Source organism: Takifugu flavidus, chromosome 17, assembly GCF_003711565.1.
Source record: "Takifugu flavidus isolate HTHZ2018 chromosome 17, ASM371156v2, whole genome shotgun sequence".
Classification (NCBI taxonomy): Eukaryota; Metazoa; Chordata; class Actinopteri; order Tetraodontiformes; family Tetraodontidae; genus Takifugu; species Takifugu flavidus.
The window spans coordinates 325001-344752 of NC_079536.1; the positions used below are offsets into that span (position 1 = coordinate 325001).

The window sequence follows — 19752 nt, forward strand, 5'->3', positions numbered from 1 at the left end:
GATATTGCGTAATATCACGGCAGCAGTTGCGTCTCAGCGACTGTTCTTTCACGGCAGCTCAGGTTGCCATGGTGATGAACCGAAGATGGTTTTGGACATTCGGAACCATGATGGTGCGAGCGTGTCTCATATCGAACGTTCTCCTTGTGGTTCTTTTGAAGTTGAATGTGAATAAAAGGTAAAGCTGCTCTTTCACCTTCAATCATCTTTAAAGCTTCTCCTTCCCCTCCCCTTTAATTTCACGATTGGATTCATCCACTCAGCTGATATCTTTATTATTGAATTGGGCGATTAAGCTTTCATGTTTCAATCAATTATCGGCCCACCTGTTAATTATGAAATGAGCTGCAGTATATTTCAGGGTGGTTCTGTGCCATTCGGCCTCCATTAATCTCGTTCGTCTGAGGCCTTTCTGCCGCTGCTCCTCAGGTCAGACTTGGCTGCAGACCTGGAGGCTGCGCATTAATTGATGTCTAATTAGTTAATTGCTGCACTGCCAGTTTTGATTAAGAAGCAGAAGCAAATCTGCGTCCTGCAGCCAAAGGCTCCATTCATATTTCTTCTTGTTTCACAGCACATTAACCTGCAGACACTGTTTTTCTGTCATGGACTCAAAAGGAAATCAGACATTTTCTGAAGCAACGAGGTGAAGTCAGAAATCTCTGAGCTTATTTAGCTTATTAAAGCACCACTAAAGGATCTGTTTGAGTTGTAGGGATGTGATTACGTCCCTGTTGCTGATGGGGGAGGGGTTAGGGGGAGGGGGAGGGGTTAGGTTAGGGGTTAGGGGGAGGGGTTAGGTTAGAGGTTAGGGGTTAGGGGGAGGGGGAGGGGTTAGGTTAGGGGTTAGGGGTTAGGGGGAGGGGGAGGGGTTAGGTTAGGGGTTAGGGTTAGGGGGAGGGGTTAGGTTAGAGGTTAGGGGTTAGGGGGAGGGGTTGGGTTAGGGTTAGGGTTAGGGGTTAGGGGGAGGGGTTAGGTTAGGGGTTAGGGGGAGGGGTTAGGTTAGGGGTTAGGGGGAGGGGGAGGGGTTGGGTTAGGGTTAGGGGGAGGGGGAGGGGTTAGGTTAGGGGTTAGGGGGTAGGGTTAGGGTTAGGGGGAGGGGTTGGGTTAGGGTTAGGGTTAGGGGTTAGGGTTAGGGGTAGGGGGAGGGGTGGGGTTAGGGGGAGGGGTTAGGGGGAGGGGTAGGGTTAGGGTTAGGGGGAGGGGTTGGGTTAGGGGGAGGGGTAGGGTTAGGGGGAGGGGGAGGGGTTAGGGGGAGGGGTTAGGGGGAGGGGTTAGGGGGAGGGGTTAGGGGGAGGGGTTAGGGTTAGGGTTAGGGGGAGGGGTTAGGGTTAGGGTTAGGGGGAGGGGTTAGGTTAGGGGTTAGGGTTAGGGGGAGGGGTAGGGGGAGGGGTTAGGGTTAGGGGTTAGGGGTTAGGGTTAGTGACCTCTGACACTCTGGACTTCAGCAAAACTGGAACACCGCTTGGTAATTAAGTAGTAATTGACTTATGGGTTATGGTAGTTAGCAGCCCGCTTGTATCCTGCATGAAAGCGGTTGAAGATATTTGGCTTTTTTCTAAAGACGGGGAGGGTCCTTAACCCGCGGGGGCCGAAGGTCAAAGATGAGTCTGACCCTGAGTTCCCCACATGGTGTTGCTCGGCTCGTCTGTACAGAGCGAACCGCCTCAAACACAAGCGTCTGTCCCGTGGTTTTAGGTAGATGACTTAGCTGTAACTTGGCGTGGACTTGGCGTGGACTTGGCGTGGACTTGGCGTGGACATTTTTTTTTTGGGAACTGTCGTCACCATGTTTTTAGCAGTCTTTTAATTTCAGCTTCAGCTTTGACACGTCAGACCACCTTGGAATGAAGGCACATGTTGGAGTAGCCCGGAGTCATGTGACCTGTCGGAAGCCACAGGTTGTGCAGGTGGGAGGATCTCCAGTGTTTCCAAACGAGGAATCGTTGGATCTTTTCTATAATTCATGGGTGTGACCACAGCGTGCTCCTCGGGGGTTTGTGTCTTTGAAGTGTTCCATATGCTGGTGGTGGTTTTCAGGCCCAATCTGCTCGCTGGCCCGGCCTGGTCTGTGGAGGCTGAGGTGTGGGCGGGTCATGTGATCACGCCATTACGAGACATGAAAGATTTATGGGCGTTCGCCACTTCCTGTGGCTTCATCGGAAGGTGGGCTGGACGGAGAAGAAAGTGCCGAGTGTGTGTGTGTGTGTGTGTGTGTGTGTGCGCACGCGTGTGTGTGTGTGCGCGCGCGTGTGTGTGTGTGTGTGTGTGTGTTGTGCGCGCGCGCGCGCGTGTGTGTGTGTGTGTGTGTGTGCGCGTGTGTGTGTGTGTGTGCGTGTGTGTGTGTGTGTGTGTGCATTGCTGCCTTGTGAGTAGTTTGCTAGATGAGGTGAGTTTGTTCTTGTTCTGAGACCCGCTGGAATCCACCAAAATAAAAATGACGTTAATCTCACAACCACAATTCTAAAAGTGATTAGCATCATCGCCATCATTTCTATAGCAGGTAGGGGCTGTAGGCTCTGTCGCCATGGCGATAGGGGGAGGCCGGAGATCAGGCCAGACAGGAAGGAGCTTTAGCTGGAGTTGGCCAAAGTTTTCAGGAGAACAAAGATGGATTTGAATGAAACTTGAGGAGGCACCAACGTGACCTCAGAGGTCCTGGTTCAGATTTCTATCTTTTGGCTTTGGTTTGTTGACCTGAAGGCCTTCCACATGATCACGTGGTCCCTCGCAGGGATCACCTGGTCCCTCGCAGGGATCACGTGGTCCTTCGCAGGGATCACCTGGTCCCTCGCAGGGACCACGTGGTCCTTCGCAGGGACCACGTGGTCCCTCGCAGGGATCACGTGGTCCCTCGCAGGGATCACGTGGTCCCTCTCATTCAAAGCCACCCTTCCTCCAAATGTGCTGTCACAGCCTCCAACCGGGACGTGTTTCCATGTTCGTGAGCGAGCGTGCAACATTCCAAATGCCAGTCGGCCCCGTTGCTGTTATTAACGAGCTCCAGGCAGCAGGACCGGATCATATTCCTTGGAAATTCAATGCATTTAAATTAGCTGTGGATCTACAATCCAGGCCTGGATTTCCATTCAATAATTGCAGGATGCTGAAAGTTGCCCCCCCGTTGGCGTCAGCTACACAATCAAGTCAATGACATATACAATAAATCCAAGCTGAGATCTGACTGAGGTCGTTCTGTACCAGACGTTTCTTCCCTGCTGACACTTGTGTCGGAGTAGGAGGCGTCTGAACCTGCAGCTCTTCCTCCTGCTGTCAGTGAGCATCCAAATATTTCATCTGTTACTCAGAAGATGCTCAGAAGATCTGGGGAAATGATCTCTGATGTGATGGTGCAGGACACGAAGGGGAAGAGAGGAGCCTCAATCAGCCCTGGGGGGATCATTGGTGCCTCCTTCAGTACATCCTCTAACCTCAGAGACATTACAAGCATAAATATATATAAAATAATTCAAAGTAATAAATATAAGGAACTAGAAACCCAATTCTCAGACTAGTTTCCACATTCATTAGATATTGTACTCATATTGTTGACTTGATTGACACAACTTCTGTTTTTTATTTCACCTTGGACACTTTTATTTGTGGAGTTACATTTGGTTCAGAGTAATATTGGCTTTATCAAGGGCTTTTTGGCTCATGAGGACGCTCGGACTGATACATCTAACCCAACAAGAGAAGTTCAGTGGAGAACAAGATGTTGTAGCTGAACCGAGCAGAACGTCTTTGGACGGTCTTAAAGTGCTGAAGGTCCAGACAGGCTGATCATTTAAAGGACTCTGACAGTACAACGGAGAAATCTTGATCACTTTGTCCAACACAGTCTAATAAACGCTTTAATCAGGGCATCCAGATGTTGGTGGTGGCTGCTAACAGTCCGCCAGGAAGAGCTCGTGTTGTGATTAGAGTTGGGGGAGGCTCTCTGTTTGTTCCTGTGTCTCATTAGCACCGTTGGCTGCTGGCTCTTTTTGCTAACATGTATTCCCAGTGGAGCGTTTCTCTACTGAGGCTGCAATTAGGACTTTTCCCCCACAGCCTTTTCCACGGTGCTCTGTGATTGGACCAAAGCCTCTGCATGAATACCGACACCCTCAGTCCCCCAATGCTGCGAGGAGGCGCTAAACTAATCACAAACACCAGTTTAATTATACATGTGGAAGAACTATGGGATCGGACGTCTCATCGGCATTTCTGCTCGTGCAGGCGGAGGGGAAGCACGTTGCCAGCTCCTAAATTAGCTCTTTGGATGTGCAACAGAGCCAAAGTCTCCGTCAATTAGCCTGCACATTTTATGGGCGTGAAAATGGCTTTGACATCAGTGGCAGCGAGCGCGCTGCAAAGTGGGTCGATGGTATATTACGGCGTCCTGATCGCCGCTTTTGGGCCGTCTGCTAAACTGGGACCTGTGGAGGGGCTGGGGGCCACTGCTATCATTCTCCTTTGTTGTACCGTCAGAGCTAATCTCTCCCCAGGGTTTCTCTCAGCATCAGCTCCTGTCACTGCCCCCAGATCGGATGAGTAAATGGGAGGTGAGCCAGGAGGACACCCACACACCCTCCAGCAGCAGCCCCCCAACACATCATCCCACCTTCCACATCCGTCAGCCCTTCGTGGGTATGAAACCGAGGCCCCAACCCATCACCAACGCTCCTCCATCAGTGGAAACACTCTTTTATTATTTATGCTCTTCCCATGAGCAGCCCCACCCTGCAGACCCCACCCTGCAGCCCCACCCTGCAGCCCCACCCTGCAGACCCACCCTGCAGACCCACCCTGCAGACCCCAGACCCACCCTGCAGACCCACCCTGCAGACCCACCCTGCAGACCCCACCCTGCAGACCCCACCCTGCAGACCCACCCTGCAGACCCCACCCTGCAGACCCACCCTGCAGACCCCAGACCCATCCTGCAGACCCCAGACCCACCCTGCAGACCCCAGACCCACCCTGCAGACCCCACCCTGCAGACCCCACCCTGCAGACCCCAGACCCACCCTGCAGACCCCACCCTGCAGACCCACCCTGCAGACCCTCCCTGCAGACCCCAGACCCCACCCTCCAGCCCCACCCTGCAGCCCCACCCTCCAGACCCACCCTGCAGACCCCAGACCCACCCTGCAGACCCCAGACCCACCCTGCAGACCCCAGCCCCACCCTGCAGCCCCACCCTCCAGACCCCAGACCACCTCCGCCACACTCTGTTCAGCTATTATAGCTGCCACATTCTAGGATTCTGATTCTTGGTTTACCACTTACTAAAAATAAATCCAAATGTGACCACAACATTAGTCTCTTAGTTTCAGCCGCTGGAAAACGTTGTACAACGCTGTAAAGTCTTGGTTTGGTGGTTTCATTTTATCTGAATGAATCTGCTCCTGCTGGAGATGGAGCTTTGCCTCCATTCTTAAGGTCTTTTTTCTGAAGGTGGACTTAAATAAGTTTGCTCCATTGAAAAAGATTGATTTGACACAACTGTCTTAATAAATATCCAGCAGCAATTTGAAGTCACGTTTGCTATCAAATCTAATTTCTTTTAGAGTTGGGCCACTTTAGAATCAACCATTCATTTCAACTCGCCCTATTTCGGCCAGTTTTATTTTTCTTTTATGAAAAACAAATGTTTTCTCTCGCTCTTTCTGTTTTCATCCACATATTCATTTGCATTGTGTGAAGAACTCGCAGTGACCTTTTGAATTCTATCAATCTCTGACATTTTAAAGTGTTTTTGGTTTCCTGCAGCGAGGAAAGGAAATTGCTCAACGAGTTCATGCGGTCGTTCCCTTCCTGCCCCGCTAGGGGGCAGCGATGAGCAGCGTTCCTCCGCGACCCAGATGCGCTTCCGCTCCAGGCTGAAGCTGTTTGTTCTTCGTGGATTAACTTCGCCAAACGTCCACACTCCTCCTCCCCATCTTCCCCCACACATGATACTCTTGGCTCATCATCACATGACTGAGCTTGTACACACACACACACACACACACACACACACACACGCACACACACACACACACACACACACACACACCACACACACACACAGCGAAGATCATCTTATGCCACAATTCGTCTCTGCATTAGCATGGACGTCATCCATATTGATGTTAGGTGATTCATGTGCTGCCAGCCTCTTTGTTTTATCTGCTCCTTCGTGCCTCTTCACCAAGGTAATGCAGGAAGTGATGGAGAAGTGGATGAGCAGAGCCCCCCGGGGGAGGGGGTGGGGGGGTGGGGGGGGGGGGGGGGGCAGTTTTGTAGCTCCGGCACAACCCCCGGTGATGAGGTGGAGTCTAATTGATTTGTCAATGTGGAGCCATCTGGCACAAAAAGAAGGAGCTCCAACCTGTTCTGCTTCCTGTCCTGGCGGTGGCGTGAGGGGGCGCACACGCACGCGCACACACACACACATGCACGCACGCACATGCACGCACGCACGCACCCACATGCACGCACACACACACAACACACACACACACACACGCACACACACACACGCACACACACGCACGCACATGCACGCACGCACGCACCCACATGCACGCACACACACACACACACACGCACGCACACACACACGCACACACACACGCACACACATGCACACACACACTCACGCACACACGCACGCACGCACGCACATGCACGCACACACACACACACACACACACTTTTGGGGATTTATCATTTTACTAAAATTCATTGAGGTCACATATTTGAGATTAATGAATGCTCCATGAACGCCCCCACCCCCCCCCCCCCCCACCAACCCCCCCATCCTAAGCCCAGTGAATGATGATGGTGACAGAAGGCACCGAGGAACCTTTGGAGGGGGCCACCCAAACAAAAAGGGGAAACACATATGTTGTAAGCCTCAGAGGGGGTCAAGGGGTCAAGCTGCTGCTGGAAGCCTCCATGAGCTGAAGGAAGGATGGACAGACAAAGACAGGAGGGACGGACGCCCCCCCCCCCCCCCCCCATCAGTAGCTGCACGACATTAAAGGTTATTGTAAGCAAATGAACACACTAAACTGGGCTGATAACAACTGGTACAGAGGGTGGAAAAGACTGGTTCTACAGAGAGGATAGAACTGGTCATACTGGGAGAGAGAGGGTTTATAGACTGGTTACAGTGGGACAAGTGAGCTAGTTCTAATGGGATAGAGAATACATGGAATGGCCTTAACTGGGAAAAAGTGGAGTGGTTACAGTGGGACAGAAGATAAGTGGACCAGTTTTATTGGAACAGACAAAATTAATTGATCAGTTATTGCAGGATAGACAATAAATGAAGTGGTTGTACTGGAATAGGTTAAAGCTGGACAGAGTGGACTGGTTACAGTGGGACAGAAGATAAGTGGACCAGTTTTATTGGAACAGACAAAATAAATTGATCAGTTATTGCAGGATAGACAATAAATGAAGTGGTTGTACTGGAATAGGTTAAAGCTGGACAGAGTGGACTGGTTACAGTGGGACGTAAAGGAACGACTGCTTATCCTAGGACAGAGAGGGGAATAAAATAAAATGAATGGGTTGGTCATAGTGGGATAAAGAGTGTTGCACTGGGACAGAAGCAATAATTGACTGGTTCTAGTGGAGCAGTGAGGTTATTGGGAGACCATCAAACACCAGAGGAGTCATCAGGACCAGGAGCGTCCCCGGTCCTGAGGAGGAGATCTTTGTTCATCCGGACCGGGAGCGTCCCCGGTCCTGAGGAGGAGATCTTTGTTCATCCGGACCGGGAGCGTCCCCGGTCCTGAGGAGCAGATCTTTGTTCATCCGGACCGGGAGCGTCCCTGGTCCTGAGGAGCAGATCTTGGGTGTCTAATCTCGACTGCACAAAGGTCAGTGGAAATACCAACCAGACCGTCCCAAACTCTCCAGAACCGAACCCTCATGTCCTGCATCGAACCCTGGTTTGCTACTCGGATCATGTAAAAGGAACTTTAACATCTCAAATAAAATTAAAATCCACAAAGGCAACAAGAGATTCTGCTAGGTGAAGAGCAACGAGGGCGACGGGCGTCGAACCTTCGTTGGGTCCTTCCAATGGCTCCAACTCAGGGGAAGCAAAGACGCTTCAAAGACACACACACACACACACACACACACACACACACACACACACACACACACACACACACACACACACACCAAAAACCCAATCTGTTGATTTTTGAATTTTTTGGTGATGTGCAGTTCCTCAAAAACACCATTTAATTAAACCATTATTCTCAGAAGTGTGGGAGGGCCAGCCACACCTACCATGTGTGTGTGTGTGTGGTGTGTGTGTGTGTGTGTGTGTGTGTGTGCACGTGTGTGTGTGTGTGTGTGTGTGTGCGTGCAGGTGGGGCCCATGAGGTGATTGCGGTTGTGCTGGTATTTTTTTTTAGAGCAAGTTGAGTCCCAGTGTGGTAACGAGCAGGGGATGTGGTTCTGGGCATGAAGCAGAACTTTAATACTGTGTGTGTGTGTGTGTGTGTGTGTGTGTGTGTGTGTGTGTGTGTGTGTGTGTGTTGTGTGTGTGTGTGTGTGTGTGTGTGTATTTGAACATAAAGAGAATCCACGTAAAGCTCCCAACTCTGTCATCATCAAAGCAGCCTGAACACCAAGGACAGACGGACTATGGGAGAAGATGCTGATGGAATAAATCTGGTCTCCAGGCAACTTTAGCTTCAATGATGATCCACAGATGTTGATCATGTAGATCTACAGATGTCGATCATGTAGATCCACAGATGTTGATCATTTAGATCTACAGATGTCGATCATGTAGATCTACAGATGTTGTTCATGTAGATCTACAGATGTAGTTTATGTAGATCTACAGATGTAGTTCATGTAGATCTACAGATGTAGTTTATGTAGATCTACAGATGTAGTTCATGTAGATCTACAGATGTAGTTCATGTAGATCTACAGATGTAGTTCATGTAGATCTACAGATGTAGTTTATGTAGATCTACAGATGTAGTTCGTGTAGATCTACAGATGTAGTTTATGTAGATCCACAGATGTAGTTCATGTAGATCCACAGATGTCGTTCATGTAGATCCACAGATGTAGTTCATGTAGATCTATCCGGGCCTTTTTTAGAGAACCATTCTAAGAGGGTTCCGCTTCGCAGTGAGAAGAAGGCAGAAGTAATTGGTTAAAAGGTGACCCGGACCCCCCAATGAAGGATGTGTGAGACGTCCATGTCTCCTGACGTGGTGAACGATTGGTTCCTATTACTGGAGCTGAAGGGGAACTCTCTGGGGAAATCTTTAAGGATGTGAGCTAAATAGAGCGCAATGACAATCCAATCAACAGAAGGATGTTCTCTCTGACCTCCACGTTGACCCTGGAGGCCTTGGATCACTGCACCTTCAGGTGTCGTCAGGTGTTGTCACAACACTGACACGGAGCCTTTGAGCAAGGAGTCCCTCTGTAGGGCAGGTGACACCTGTCCTTTAACGTTCGTGGGCACGTTCATGGATGGAAAACATGAATTCCGCCTCTGCACTCAACTACGTGACTGCCTGGTCACCTGTTAGATACCTGTGGTTACATGAGGCAGCCAGAAGGTTCTCTGCTGACCTTTGGGAGCTCGGTCCATCAACCATCCGTGTTGGGTGACGCTGTAGCAACAGGAGGTCCGAGAGGAACCGGAGCGAGTCTGGATCAGATGTAGTCAGGTTGGACTCGTGGAGGAAACCTCAAGGTTCAGACGTTGAGCATCGTAACCTGGAGTAGCAGCTCGGTGTTTAATCAGTAGCAGCAGCATCAGCAACAGCAGTAGCAGCAGCAGCAGCAACAGTAGTAGTAGCAGCAGCAGTAGCAGCAGCAGTAGTAGCAGCAGCAGCATTAGCAGCAGCAGCAGCAGCAGTAGCAGTAGCAGCAGCAGTAGCAGCAGCATTAATAGCAGCAGCAGTAGCAGCAGTAGCAGCAGCAGCAGCATTAGTAGCAGCAGTAGTAGCAGCATTAGCAGCAGCAGCAGCAGTAGCAGTAGCAGCAGCAGCAGTAGCAGCAGCATTAATAGCAGCAGCATTAGCAGCAGTAGCAGCAGCAGCAGCATTAGTAGCAGCAGCAGTAGCAGCATTAGCAGCAGCAGCAGCAGCAGCAGCAGTAGCAGTAGCAGCAGCAGTAGCAGCAGCATTAATAGCAGCAGCAGCAGTAGCAGCAGTAGCAGCAGCAGCAGCATTAGTAGCAGCAGTAGCAGTAGCAGCAGCAGCAGCGCAGCAGCAGCAGTAGCAGTAGCAGCAGCAGCAGAGCAGCAGCAGCATAATAGCAGCAGCAGTAGCAGCAGTAGTAGCAGCAGCAGCATTAGTAGCAGCAGCAGTAGCAGCATTAGCAGCAGCAGCAGCAGCAGTAGCAGTAGCAGCAGCAGTAGCAGCAGCATTAATAGCAGCAGCAGTAGCAGCAGCAGCAGCATTAGTAGCAGCAGAGCAGCAGCAGCAGCAGCAGCAGTAGTAGCAGCAGCAGCAGTAGCAGTAGCATTAGTAGCAGCATTAGTAGCAGCAGCAGCAGCATTAGTAGCAGCAGCAGCAGTAGCATTAGTAGCAGTAGTAGCAGTAGCAGCCTCGTTGCCTCGTTAGCAGTTGAGTAGATGAACGTGGTGTTTAAGTGAGTTTATTTCCTGAGTGCTGCTCTTCCTCGTCCTGCCCCTTTTCTCCAGATTTCCCTGGGGACCTGCTCCTCCTCAGCATCCCGTCGTCATGACACTTAATCAGGCTTCTGCAGTATTATGGGCTGGAGGCTCCAGGTCCTCTCAGCAGTTACAGCTTTTCAATTTTCCTTTGAAATGCTGAGCGCAGCAGAACAAACGGAGCATCTGAGCTTCAGCCTTGGACACACTGTTGTTGTGTCTTATTAAGGCTCTATTCCCCAGCTTTAACTTTCTCTCTCTCTCACACACACACACACACACACAACACACACACACACACACACACACACACACACACACACTCCCTAACAAACTACCTGCAGCATCACGGATGTATCAGGTTCGGTTCCTGAACACAGTAAAGATTTTTAGTCATTCCCATTATTAATTCATGTGTGTGTGTGTGTGTGTGTGTGTGTGTGTGTGTGTTGTGGTGGGTGGGGGGGGGGGGGTCGGGGGGGGTTGACCCTCCTGAAAAATAAATCCAAATCGATGTGTTTGACCTTGGGGCTGCACTGTTACGAGCTGAGAGCAGGTGTGTAGGGGGGGGGGGGGGTGTTAGGTGACACTGGTGCATCCTTTATTCCTCCCTTCAACAACCAGCATGGTTAACATGAGCACCCCCCCCACACGCACACCACACCCCCCCACACGCACACCCATACACACACCCCCCCCCACACGCACACCCATACACACACACACCCCGACACACACGCACACCCATACACACACCCCCCCACACGCACACCATACACACACACCCCCCCACACGCACACCCATACACACACCCCCCCCCACACACACACCACACACACCACACACACACCCATACACACACACCCCCCACACGCACACCCACACACACACCCATACACACACCCCCCACACGCACACCCACACCCCCCCACACGCACACCCACACCCCCCCACACACGCACACCCACACACACCACACACACCACACACACCACACACACCACACACACCACACACACCACACACACCACACACACCACACACACACACACCCATACACACACACCCCCCCACACACACAACCCATACACACACACCCCCCCCCCCCCCACACACACCCATACACACACACACCCCGACACACCCGCACACCCACACACACCACACACACACATTTTCTAGCCTGAGCAGCAGAGTGAAAACGAACTTTAAACAGTGTTTGTTGTGCAATATTTAACTGCCGTCACGTGCACGCAGCGTTGGCCACGTGCGCTGCTCCCGCGGCGTCCCGCCTGGCAGACACCTACTGAGGGACACCTTGAGCTATACAGGTGAGCTGTACAGGTGAGCTGTACAGGTGAGCTGTACAGGTGAGACTTAAAGGTGAGATGTACAGGTGAGACTTAAAGGTGAGCTGTACAGGTGAGACTTAAAGGTGAGATGTACAGGTGGGACTTAAAGGTGAGCTGTACAGGTGAGACTTAAAGGTGAGATGTACAGGTGGGACTTAAAGGTGAGATGTACAGGTGAGCTGTATAGGTGAGACTTAAAGGTGAGATGTACAGGTGAGCTGTACAGGTGAGACTTAAAGGTGAGCTGTACAGGTGAGACTTAAAGGTGAGATGTACAGGTGAGCTGTACAGGTGAGACTTAAAGGTGAGATGTACAGGTGAGCTGTACAGGTGAGACTTAAAGGTGAGATGTACAGGTGAGATGTACAGGTGAGACTTAAAGGTGAGATGTACAGGTGAGATGTACAGGTGAGATGTACAGGTGAGACTTAAAGGTGAGCTGTACAGGTGAGCTGTAACAGGTGAGCTGTACAGGTGAGATGTACAGGTGAGCTGTACAGGTGAGACGCTGGCTCAGGTGAAAGAAGGAGAGCTAATAGGGAGCGTGTGGTCATCGATGTCGTTTATTGTGAGACGGGGGGGTCATAAAAAACAAAGAAGGAGAAAACCCCAAAAGTCATAATTATAAAATGATGAGGGCGTTAGGAGGCGGATATAAAAATGGGCGGGACTTGACGTATAAAGTAAGAAATAAAAACACAGCTCATTATTATTTTGGCTTGGTACAAAGGACATAAAGTCAGATGAAACACGCTCATGCTAGTAGACGGTTAGTTCCAACACTTCAGTAGCTTCAGAACGACGGCGGGGAAGGAAACCAACGTGAGGAAGGTCGCAGGAGGTCACGGGTTCCAATCTTCAGGTTTGCAGGTCGAGGAGCAGAACAGGTTTGTTCCAGAACCGTCCTTCAGCGGGCCGGAATCACAGTCTTCCAGGCTAGCTTTGGCTCCTCCCCCTTACTAAAATATATTATCGTATTAATACAAACTACGGTATTGTACACTACACTGTAATAAATAACCATAAAAGAAACATAAAAAAAATAAGACACATAAATATAAAAGTTCTCTATGTCTAAGCGGATCCATGGGGGGGGGGGGGGGGGGGGGGGTAACACTGCCATTGATGGAAACATTCAGAAGGTTCAACAATATAAGGACACAGAAATTAATACTGACGGGTAAGAATTCAAACTCCTGGGATTCACGTCTGCCGGCGTTTGAACACGTGCACGAAGCTTCCAAAAGGCAGAAATAACACTGGACCGTCGGCCCGAGAGGGAGCGGCGCTCCGGGTCGCTCCGGGTCGCTCCGGGTCGCTCCGGGCCGCTCCGGAGTCGCTCCGGGTCGCTCCGGGTCGCTCCGGGTCGCTCCGGGTCGCTCCGGAGTCGCTCCGGGTCGCTCCGGGTCGCTCCGGGTCGCTCCGGGTCGCTCCGGGTCGCTCCGTGGTCGCTCCGGGTCGCTCCGGGGTTGCTCCGGGTCACTCCGGGGTTGCTCCGGGATCTGGGACAAACCTGATCACAGCTGCTGGACGTCAGCAGCAAAATTCAATGGCACTTCTGATATGCATGTTCTCTGCTGTAGTCTTTGCATATGGCCGGGGGGGGGGGGGGCACGTCGCTGCGCCCCCGCTGACTGGTGCCACCTCATGATGAGAAACGTGATACTATACGTAGCATAGCATAGCATAGCGTAGCATAGCTTCAACACAATGTGCAGAGCATGAAAGATCTTCAGGCAACAGAAGTGGGCGGATTTTGATCAGGAATTTTAAAGGGGGGGGGGGGGTTCTATATGATGCTGGGACGAGCGGTGCTCCAGATTTATTCTTTCTTTGCATTTAGACAGAGTGGAAATAAGAATTGTTCACGTAAAACTCTAAGAAAATGGACGAGCAGCGTTAAAGTTGCGTATCCGGCTCTGCTCCTGAATTGTCCTGATAATTCGATATGTAGCAAATCTCTCATCTGACTTTCAGAAAGAAAAAAGCTGCCCCCCCCCCCACAAAAGAGTACTATAAAATACAGACTAAAGTAACTGTGACAACCAAATTCAATGAAACGATCCGTCCTCCCCATCTGTTGTGTTCATAAAGCTCCCGATCCAATCAAAAGAACGCTAAAACGGGCTACGCTAGCACGGGCTACGCTAGCCGGTGCTAGCGCGACGGCAGGTGCGGCTAGTGCGGTAATACTGACGGGTTGCAGCTCGGCTTCATCGAGCGGTAAACCGAGCCTCTTGTAGTGCACAGATTCCTCTTCCAACTTAATAAAATACTGACTTTTTGTTCATTGGCAATAAAAAGGTATAGAAATCTCTCCCAACTGTACAGCATTTAAAGGTTAAAATATGAGCGATAAAATTAGTAACACTGATAGAAAGTAATGACCCTAGTTGTTTTAGTAATAAAACGTTATCTAAAGTGTGTCGGCTCCAGCCTCCACAGGCTGCGGGATGCATTTTCCTTCATCTGGATCTTTACAAACGGGAGATTCCTCCCTGGGGAAACGGGGGTTTCCAGGCACAGCTGGTGTCTCCAGGGAGGTGGAGGAGAACGTCCCGCTGCGCTGGTGCTCCTGGAGTCTGGTTGGGTTCCTCCTCTTTTAGTCTCTGACTCCTCCTGAGTTGTTTAACCCTCCTCCTGGGTCACCTCTCCTGTAGTATCCGAAGCCTCCTCCTGTTCCTGAGAGCTCCTCAGCACCTCCTCCTGCCGTGTGTCAGCCTCCTCTTCCTCTTGTCTCACCTCCTCCACTCCCTCAACCATCGTTCCCTCCTCTTCCTCGTCCCCTCCTTCATCACCGATCTGCACCACCTGGATATCATCCATGTCCACTGCTCCTTCCTCCTCCTCCTCCTCCTCCTCCTCCTCACTCTCCTCCTCCCTGGTGCTGCTGCCCCGCTCATCCGAGTCCAGCGGGGGGGAGGTGGGGTGCTGGCTCTGCAGCGCCTCTGGGTCGGCCTCTTCGGGGCTCTCCGGGCCTCCTGCTGGACCTGGAGTCTCCTTCTTGCAGTAGGAGTAGCGGTGGTTCATGTGCTGGGAGTAGGATCCCGAGTGGGAGAAGCGTTTTCCGCACTTGTCGCACTGGTACGGCTTCTCCCCCGAGTGGAGGCGCATGTGTTCGATCAGGTGGTGCTTGTGTTTGAAGGCCTTGCTGCAGATGTTGCACTCGTGTGGTCGTTTTCCTGCGGAGAGCAGAAACATCTGTTAGCACCAGAGGAGCCGGCGCACCGGCGCACGCCCACCCCCCGCTCCCAGACCCCCGCTTCCAGACCCCCGCTTCCAGACCCCCCGCTCCCAGACCCCCGCTTCCAGACCCTCCGCTCCCAGACCCCCGCTTCCAGACCCCCGCTTCCAGACCCCCCGCTCCCAGACCCCCGCTTCCAGACCCTCCGCTCCCAGACCCCCGCTTCCAGACCCCCCGCTCCCAGACCCCCGCTTCCAGACCCTCCGCTCCCAGACCCCCGCTTCCAGACCCCCGCTTCCAGACCCCCCGCTCCCAGACCCCCCGCTCCCAGACCCCCCCTCCCAGACCCCCCGCTCCCAGACCCTCCGCTCCCAGACCCCCGCTTCCAGACCCTCCGCTTCCAGACCCTCCGCTTCCAGACCCCCCCCCGCTCCAGACCCCCCGCTCCCAGACCCCCCGCTCCCAGACCCCCCGCTCCCAGACCCTCCGCTTCCAGACCCTCCGCTTCCAGACCCTCCGGATTCCAAACTCTGGATTCCAAACTCTGGTCAAACAACTTCAATGAGCGACTGAACCTTCTGACACCGACAGGGTGGGGGGGCTGTGCACGAGTGCACGGGGGCTGTGCACGAGTGCACGGCGGCGTCACCACAGTGGTCTCATGTTGTGCTTCTCATCTAGATTTTCCACTGATTAATGGGGATCTTTAAAGGTCGTTAGTAGCCAGGGTTAGGGTTAGGGTTAGTAGCCAGGGTTAGGGTTAGTAGCCAGGGTTAGGGTTAGTAGCCAGGGTTAGGGTTAGTAGCCAGGGTTAGGGTTAGGGTTAGTAGGCAGGGTTAGGGTTAGTAGCCAGGGTTAGGGTGAGGGTTAGTAGGCAGGGTGAGGGTTAGTAGCCAGGGTTAGGGTTAGTAGCCAGGGATAGGGTTAGGGTTAGTAGCCAGGGTTAAGGTTAGGGTTAGTAGCCAGGGTTAGGGTTAGTAGCCAGGGCTAGGGTTAGGCTCAGAAGCACGCGCTCTTCTCAGCGTCGGGGTGGAGCTGCTCTCCACGAGCATGAGCTCATCGCACCACCGTGGTCAGCAGGTATGAAGCAGCAGCAGAGACCTCCGGCTGCCTGAGTCATTCCTGCTGGGATGGACGGACGCCTCCACCCTGCTGCTCAGAATTCCCCTTTCCCTCAACCATGTGACTCATGTTGACCCTCCCAGCAGAGCTGCGATCTTTGAAATCAGCTCTCTGCTCCTCCAACCCTCTAACAGGAGCCTTTCCAACACATTCATTCAGCTCCTTTAGTCGGAACTCCGTATTTCCGCCTTTTCCCGCTCACAGATGGAGGTCTCACCTGTGTGCTCGTACTTGTGGCGCAGCAGCGAGCTGCTCTTCTGGAAGATCTTGTCACACAGGTCGCAGGCGTACAGGCCGCTGTCCGTCTTCTTCATCTTCTTTCTCTGAGAGCCCGAGTCCGAGTCGTTCTGCTCCTCCATGGTGGACAAGCCCTCCGAGTCCAGTCTTTCCTCCTGAGCAACAGGGTCACAGACACATGGGGGGTTAAGGGAACGTTGAGGAAGTCTTAATGTTCTGTGTGGTCCAAAACACGAGCGTATCTCTTAAGCTTCTCCTCTCTTTACACGGGTCTGGTCCACTCAACAGGGAAGTTTAACCCAACAGCAATAAGTCGATACGGCCTTTAAACAGCTTCACAGGGATCGATGGGCGGCGTGAGGAGAGTGAAGCCTCGCCCCGCCAACACGTCTCCATCCATCACCACGCTCCCATTACACGTCCGCACAACCAGAACTATTAAAGGCCATCATTCTTACACAGCGCTCCTTTCTGACGTTGCTATATGTGACTTATTGATTCCACGTGGATGCTTCCAGTCTGTCTATCACGTCCAGGTCTTTTGAGCAATAACTAACGATCTGGGATCGAGGATCTTATTGCTTCTGACAAAAAACCCTGGTGTTACGCAACAATATTTCAGGGTTTCATTAAGTCCTTAATCGGTAATAGAAACAAGGAGCTCATCCTAAAATGAAGCAGACCCACATTTAGCAAATGTTTGGGACCTCTGATGGCGTGCTCAGGGTTCGTCATCGACTAAGGATTAAGCTTCGCCGTCTCTGTGGACACCTTCTATGATTCCAAAGAGGTTTGCCCACCTTCAGCCCGTTGAGGTGGAGGGTCTCCTGGGTCTGGGTTCCTGCAGGACTGCTGGCTGTAGTGGTGTAGGTGTAGGCCAGCTGGGGGATCAGGATGGTCTGCTTGTTGCTGCTAGCTAGCGCCCTCAGGCATTCCATCGTGGTCACCACATCCAGGGCCTTGGCGCTGGGCTGGCTGGCGTACAGTGCAAGTGGGCCGGCGCCCGGAGCGGAGAGTGGAAATACCTCTTTCTTTGTGCAAGTTAAGTTCAGGGGCTCGTCATTGGTGGATCGAGAGCAGGGGGCGGGGCAAACCTGCGCCGCCATGTTCTCGACATCCTCGCGAGCTTGCTTTGGCAGTGACAGGTCCAGTGGGCTGTCGGTGCTCTGGGACGTGTGAGGGGGGGGTGGAGCAGGACTCCCGGATGTTAGGTTTAGTGGTGAGGGAGGGCCCGGCGGGCTGTGAATGCCATGGACCTCGGCCGGAGTGGCTTCTGTGGGGCTGTCCTGAGTGGCTGAGGGGCTCCTGTGGGCCACGTTGTGTCCTGCAACCAGAGACACAACACTGTTGGCCTCACACAAGTCCTCTTCTTCTGAGGGGGGGGTTGGAGCCCCGAGCGACATCTGACCCTCCTGCATTTTGTCGAACCATCTCTTAACCACGTGGACTGGCAGGCTGACCGAGTCGGAGATCTTGGCCAGGTCTTCCTTGCTAGGGTCTGCGTTTAAGGCCGAGTAGGCCTTGAGGAGGGACAGAATGTTTTTGGGCTGGGGGCAGAACCCCCCCTCTGACAGCAGGGCCGCCACAGCAGACTCGGACCTTTCTAGAGCTGCTCCATTAAACCTGAGCCCATCCGCTTTGCAGTGTTTGAGGGCATGGAGTGCTTCCAGCCCCCCCGGACAGTTGTCACACAGGATACAGGTTTTAGTGGTCTTCTCGTCTTTCTCTGCAACCTGGCTGGGCCTGGAACCTCTGACTGTCAGGTCTTCTGGCAGTTTCTGGGATTTGAACGTGTCTGTGGCTTTTAGAGATTCTGGCTCTGGCTCCTTCTTCAGGTTCTGGGCTGTGAGCTGGCCCTGAGTGGGGTCCAGGCTACAGTTAATAATGAGTTTAGCATTCCCATCCTGGCCCACTATCGGCAGGCTGATGGCTGAGATGAGCTGCTGATGTGGCGCATGCAGCATTCCGGTGGCGAACCCAGCGCTGAGCTGCCCCGGACCCTTGGCGCTGCCCTCTAGCACCTGGCGAATGACGTTGCCATCCACGGCCACCTTGAGGGCGTTCTGCAGGTCCGCCAGGTTGATGCTGATGGGCGACACCAGTCCAACCGTAGGCAGCACCACAGCCTGCACGGTGCCCTGCAGCGGCGCCGCGGCGCCGCCGTTAAAGAGCCCAGCGCTCACGGCAGTGACAGTGGGCGGAGTCATCACGGCGGGCTTGTACTCGTGCTCCAGTGGCTCAGTCTTAATCTGGTTCAGGGGCAGTTGCTCCTGCAAGGGTTTGCTGTGCTCCAACTTCTCTCTAATCTGGGTCCGAAGAACCGAAGGTGATGTGGACAGCAGCGGAGATGGCCCCTGCGTCGGGCTCTTGCCGTTGCCCAGGCGCGTCCTGCCGCTCGCCGAGATGACGCTGATGCACTTCTTGCTGCTAATGTGAGAGCTGTAGGAGCCTGAGTGGGAGAAGCGCTTCTTGCAGTTGGAGCACTCGTACGGTTTCTCTCCTGGACGAGACCACAGACAAGGAGACGTGTTTCCATTAGCGACAGAATGCAGCTAAATGATTAAGCTAGGCTAGGAAAAAGCTCTAATGCGTTTCAATGATACTTAAATGCTGATGTAATGGCACCACTGGGAACTGGCCCCTCTAATTACTGTCCCATGATGCCAGAAGAAACACAATTACAGCACATTAAGGAAAGCGCACAGTGGAGCCCAACACGATGACGGACATCTAAACCTAAACGAAACATCAATACGGGTCCAAGCGGACATGTGTGATCGTAGGGAAGGTGTCCAGGCCCCCCCGGCGTGCTCGTGCACTCACCGCTATGGATGCGCAGGTGCTCCTTCAGATGATGCTTGTATTTAAAGGCTTTGCCACATTCAGTGCATTTGAATTTGCGATTGCCTCCAGACGGCGCCACGTGTCTCTGTCGGAGAGAGGAGACGCAACCAGATCATGACCTTCCGTCGCCTTCACATTCCTTCGCCAATGTCGTTAGTCAATCAGGTCTAAAGGTCGGGCTTATTTCTGACGTCCGCATGAGGGTTGCTCGAGGAACCAGGCGAGGATTAAACCGGGTCACAGCTGTTTACGTCTGAGGTTCCAGACGGGCGGCGAACCCAAGTCGGGAATAAACCCTGAGCGAACGATCCGTCCCAAACATCTCAGTTCTCCAACATCGAAGCTCTCGCTCGGATTTGACTGCGCTGAG

The 19752-nt window shown here is 52.7% G+C and overlaps 1 protein-coding gene and 2 long non-coding RNA genes across 8 annotated transcripts in view; 1 reads left to right on the forward strand and 2 right to left on the reverse strand.

Moving 5' to 3' along the window:
* Nucleotides 1–3567: 3567 nt before the first annotated feature.
* LOC130513899 (uncharacterized) lies at nt 3568–3959 on the reverse strand. Its single transcript, XR_008946859.1, has 2 exons — nt 3828–3959; nt 3568–3681 (listed from the first exon to the last, which is right to left on the reverse strand). It is a non-coding gene; the product is annotated as an uncharacterized LOC130513899 (long non-coding RNA).
* Nucleotides 3960–12329: 8370 nt separating this feature from the next.
* On the forward strand, nt 12330–12692 carry LOC130513754 (uncharacterized). Its single transcript, XR_008946810.1, has 2 exons — nt 12330–12442; nt 12483–12692. It is a non-coding gene; the product is annotated as an uncharacterized LOC130513754 (long non-coding RNA).
* zeb1b (zinc finger E-box binding homeobox 1b) overlaps nt 12541–19752 on the reverse strand; it is a 41660-nt gene continuing 34448 nt past the window's right edge. For all 6 annotated transcript variants that reach the window (XM_057012752.1, XM_057012755.1, XM_057012753.1 and 3 more), the window contains 4 exons: nt 19362–19467; nt 17339–19038; nt 16519–16693; nt 12541–15177 (listed from right to left, as the gene is read on the reverse strand). In XM_057012752.1, coding sequence (XP_056868732.1) covers nt 14624–15177; nt 16519–16693; nt 17339–19038; nt 19362–19467 — 2535 coding nt within the window. In that variant the 3' untranslated portion in view covers nt 12541–14623. The remainder of the gene's footprint in view (nt 15178–16518; nt 16694–17338; nt 19039–19361; nt 19468–19752) is intronic.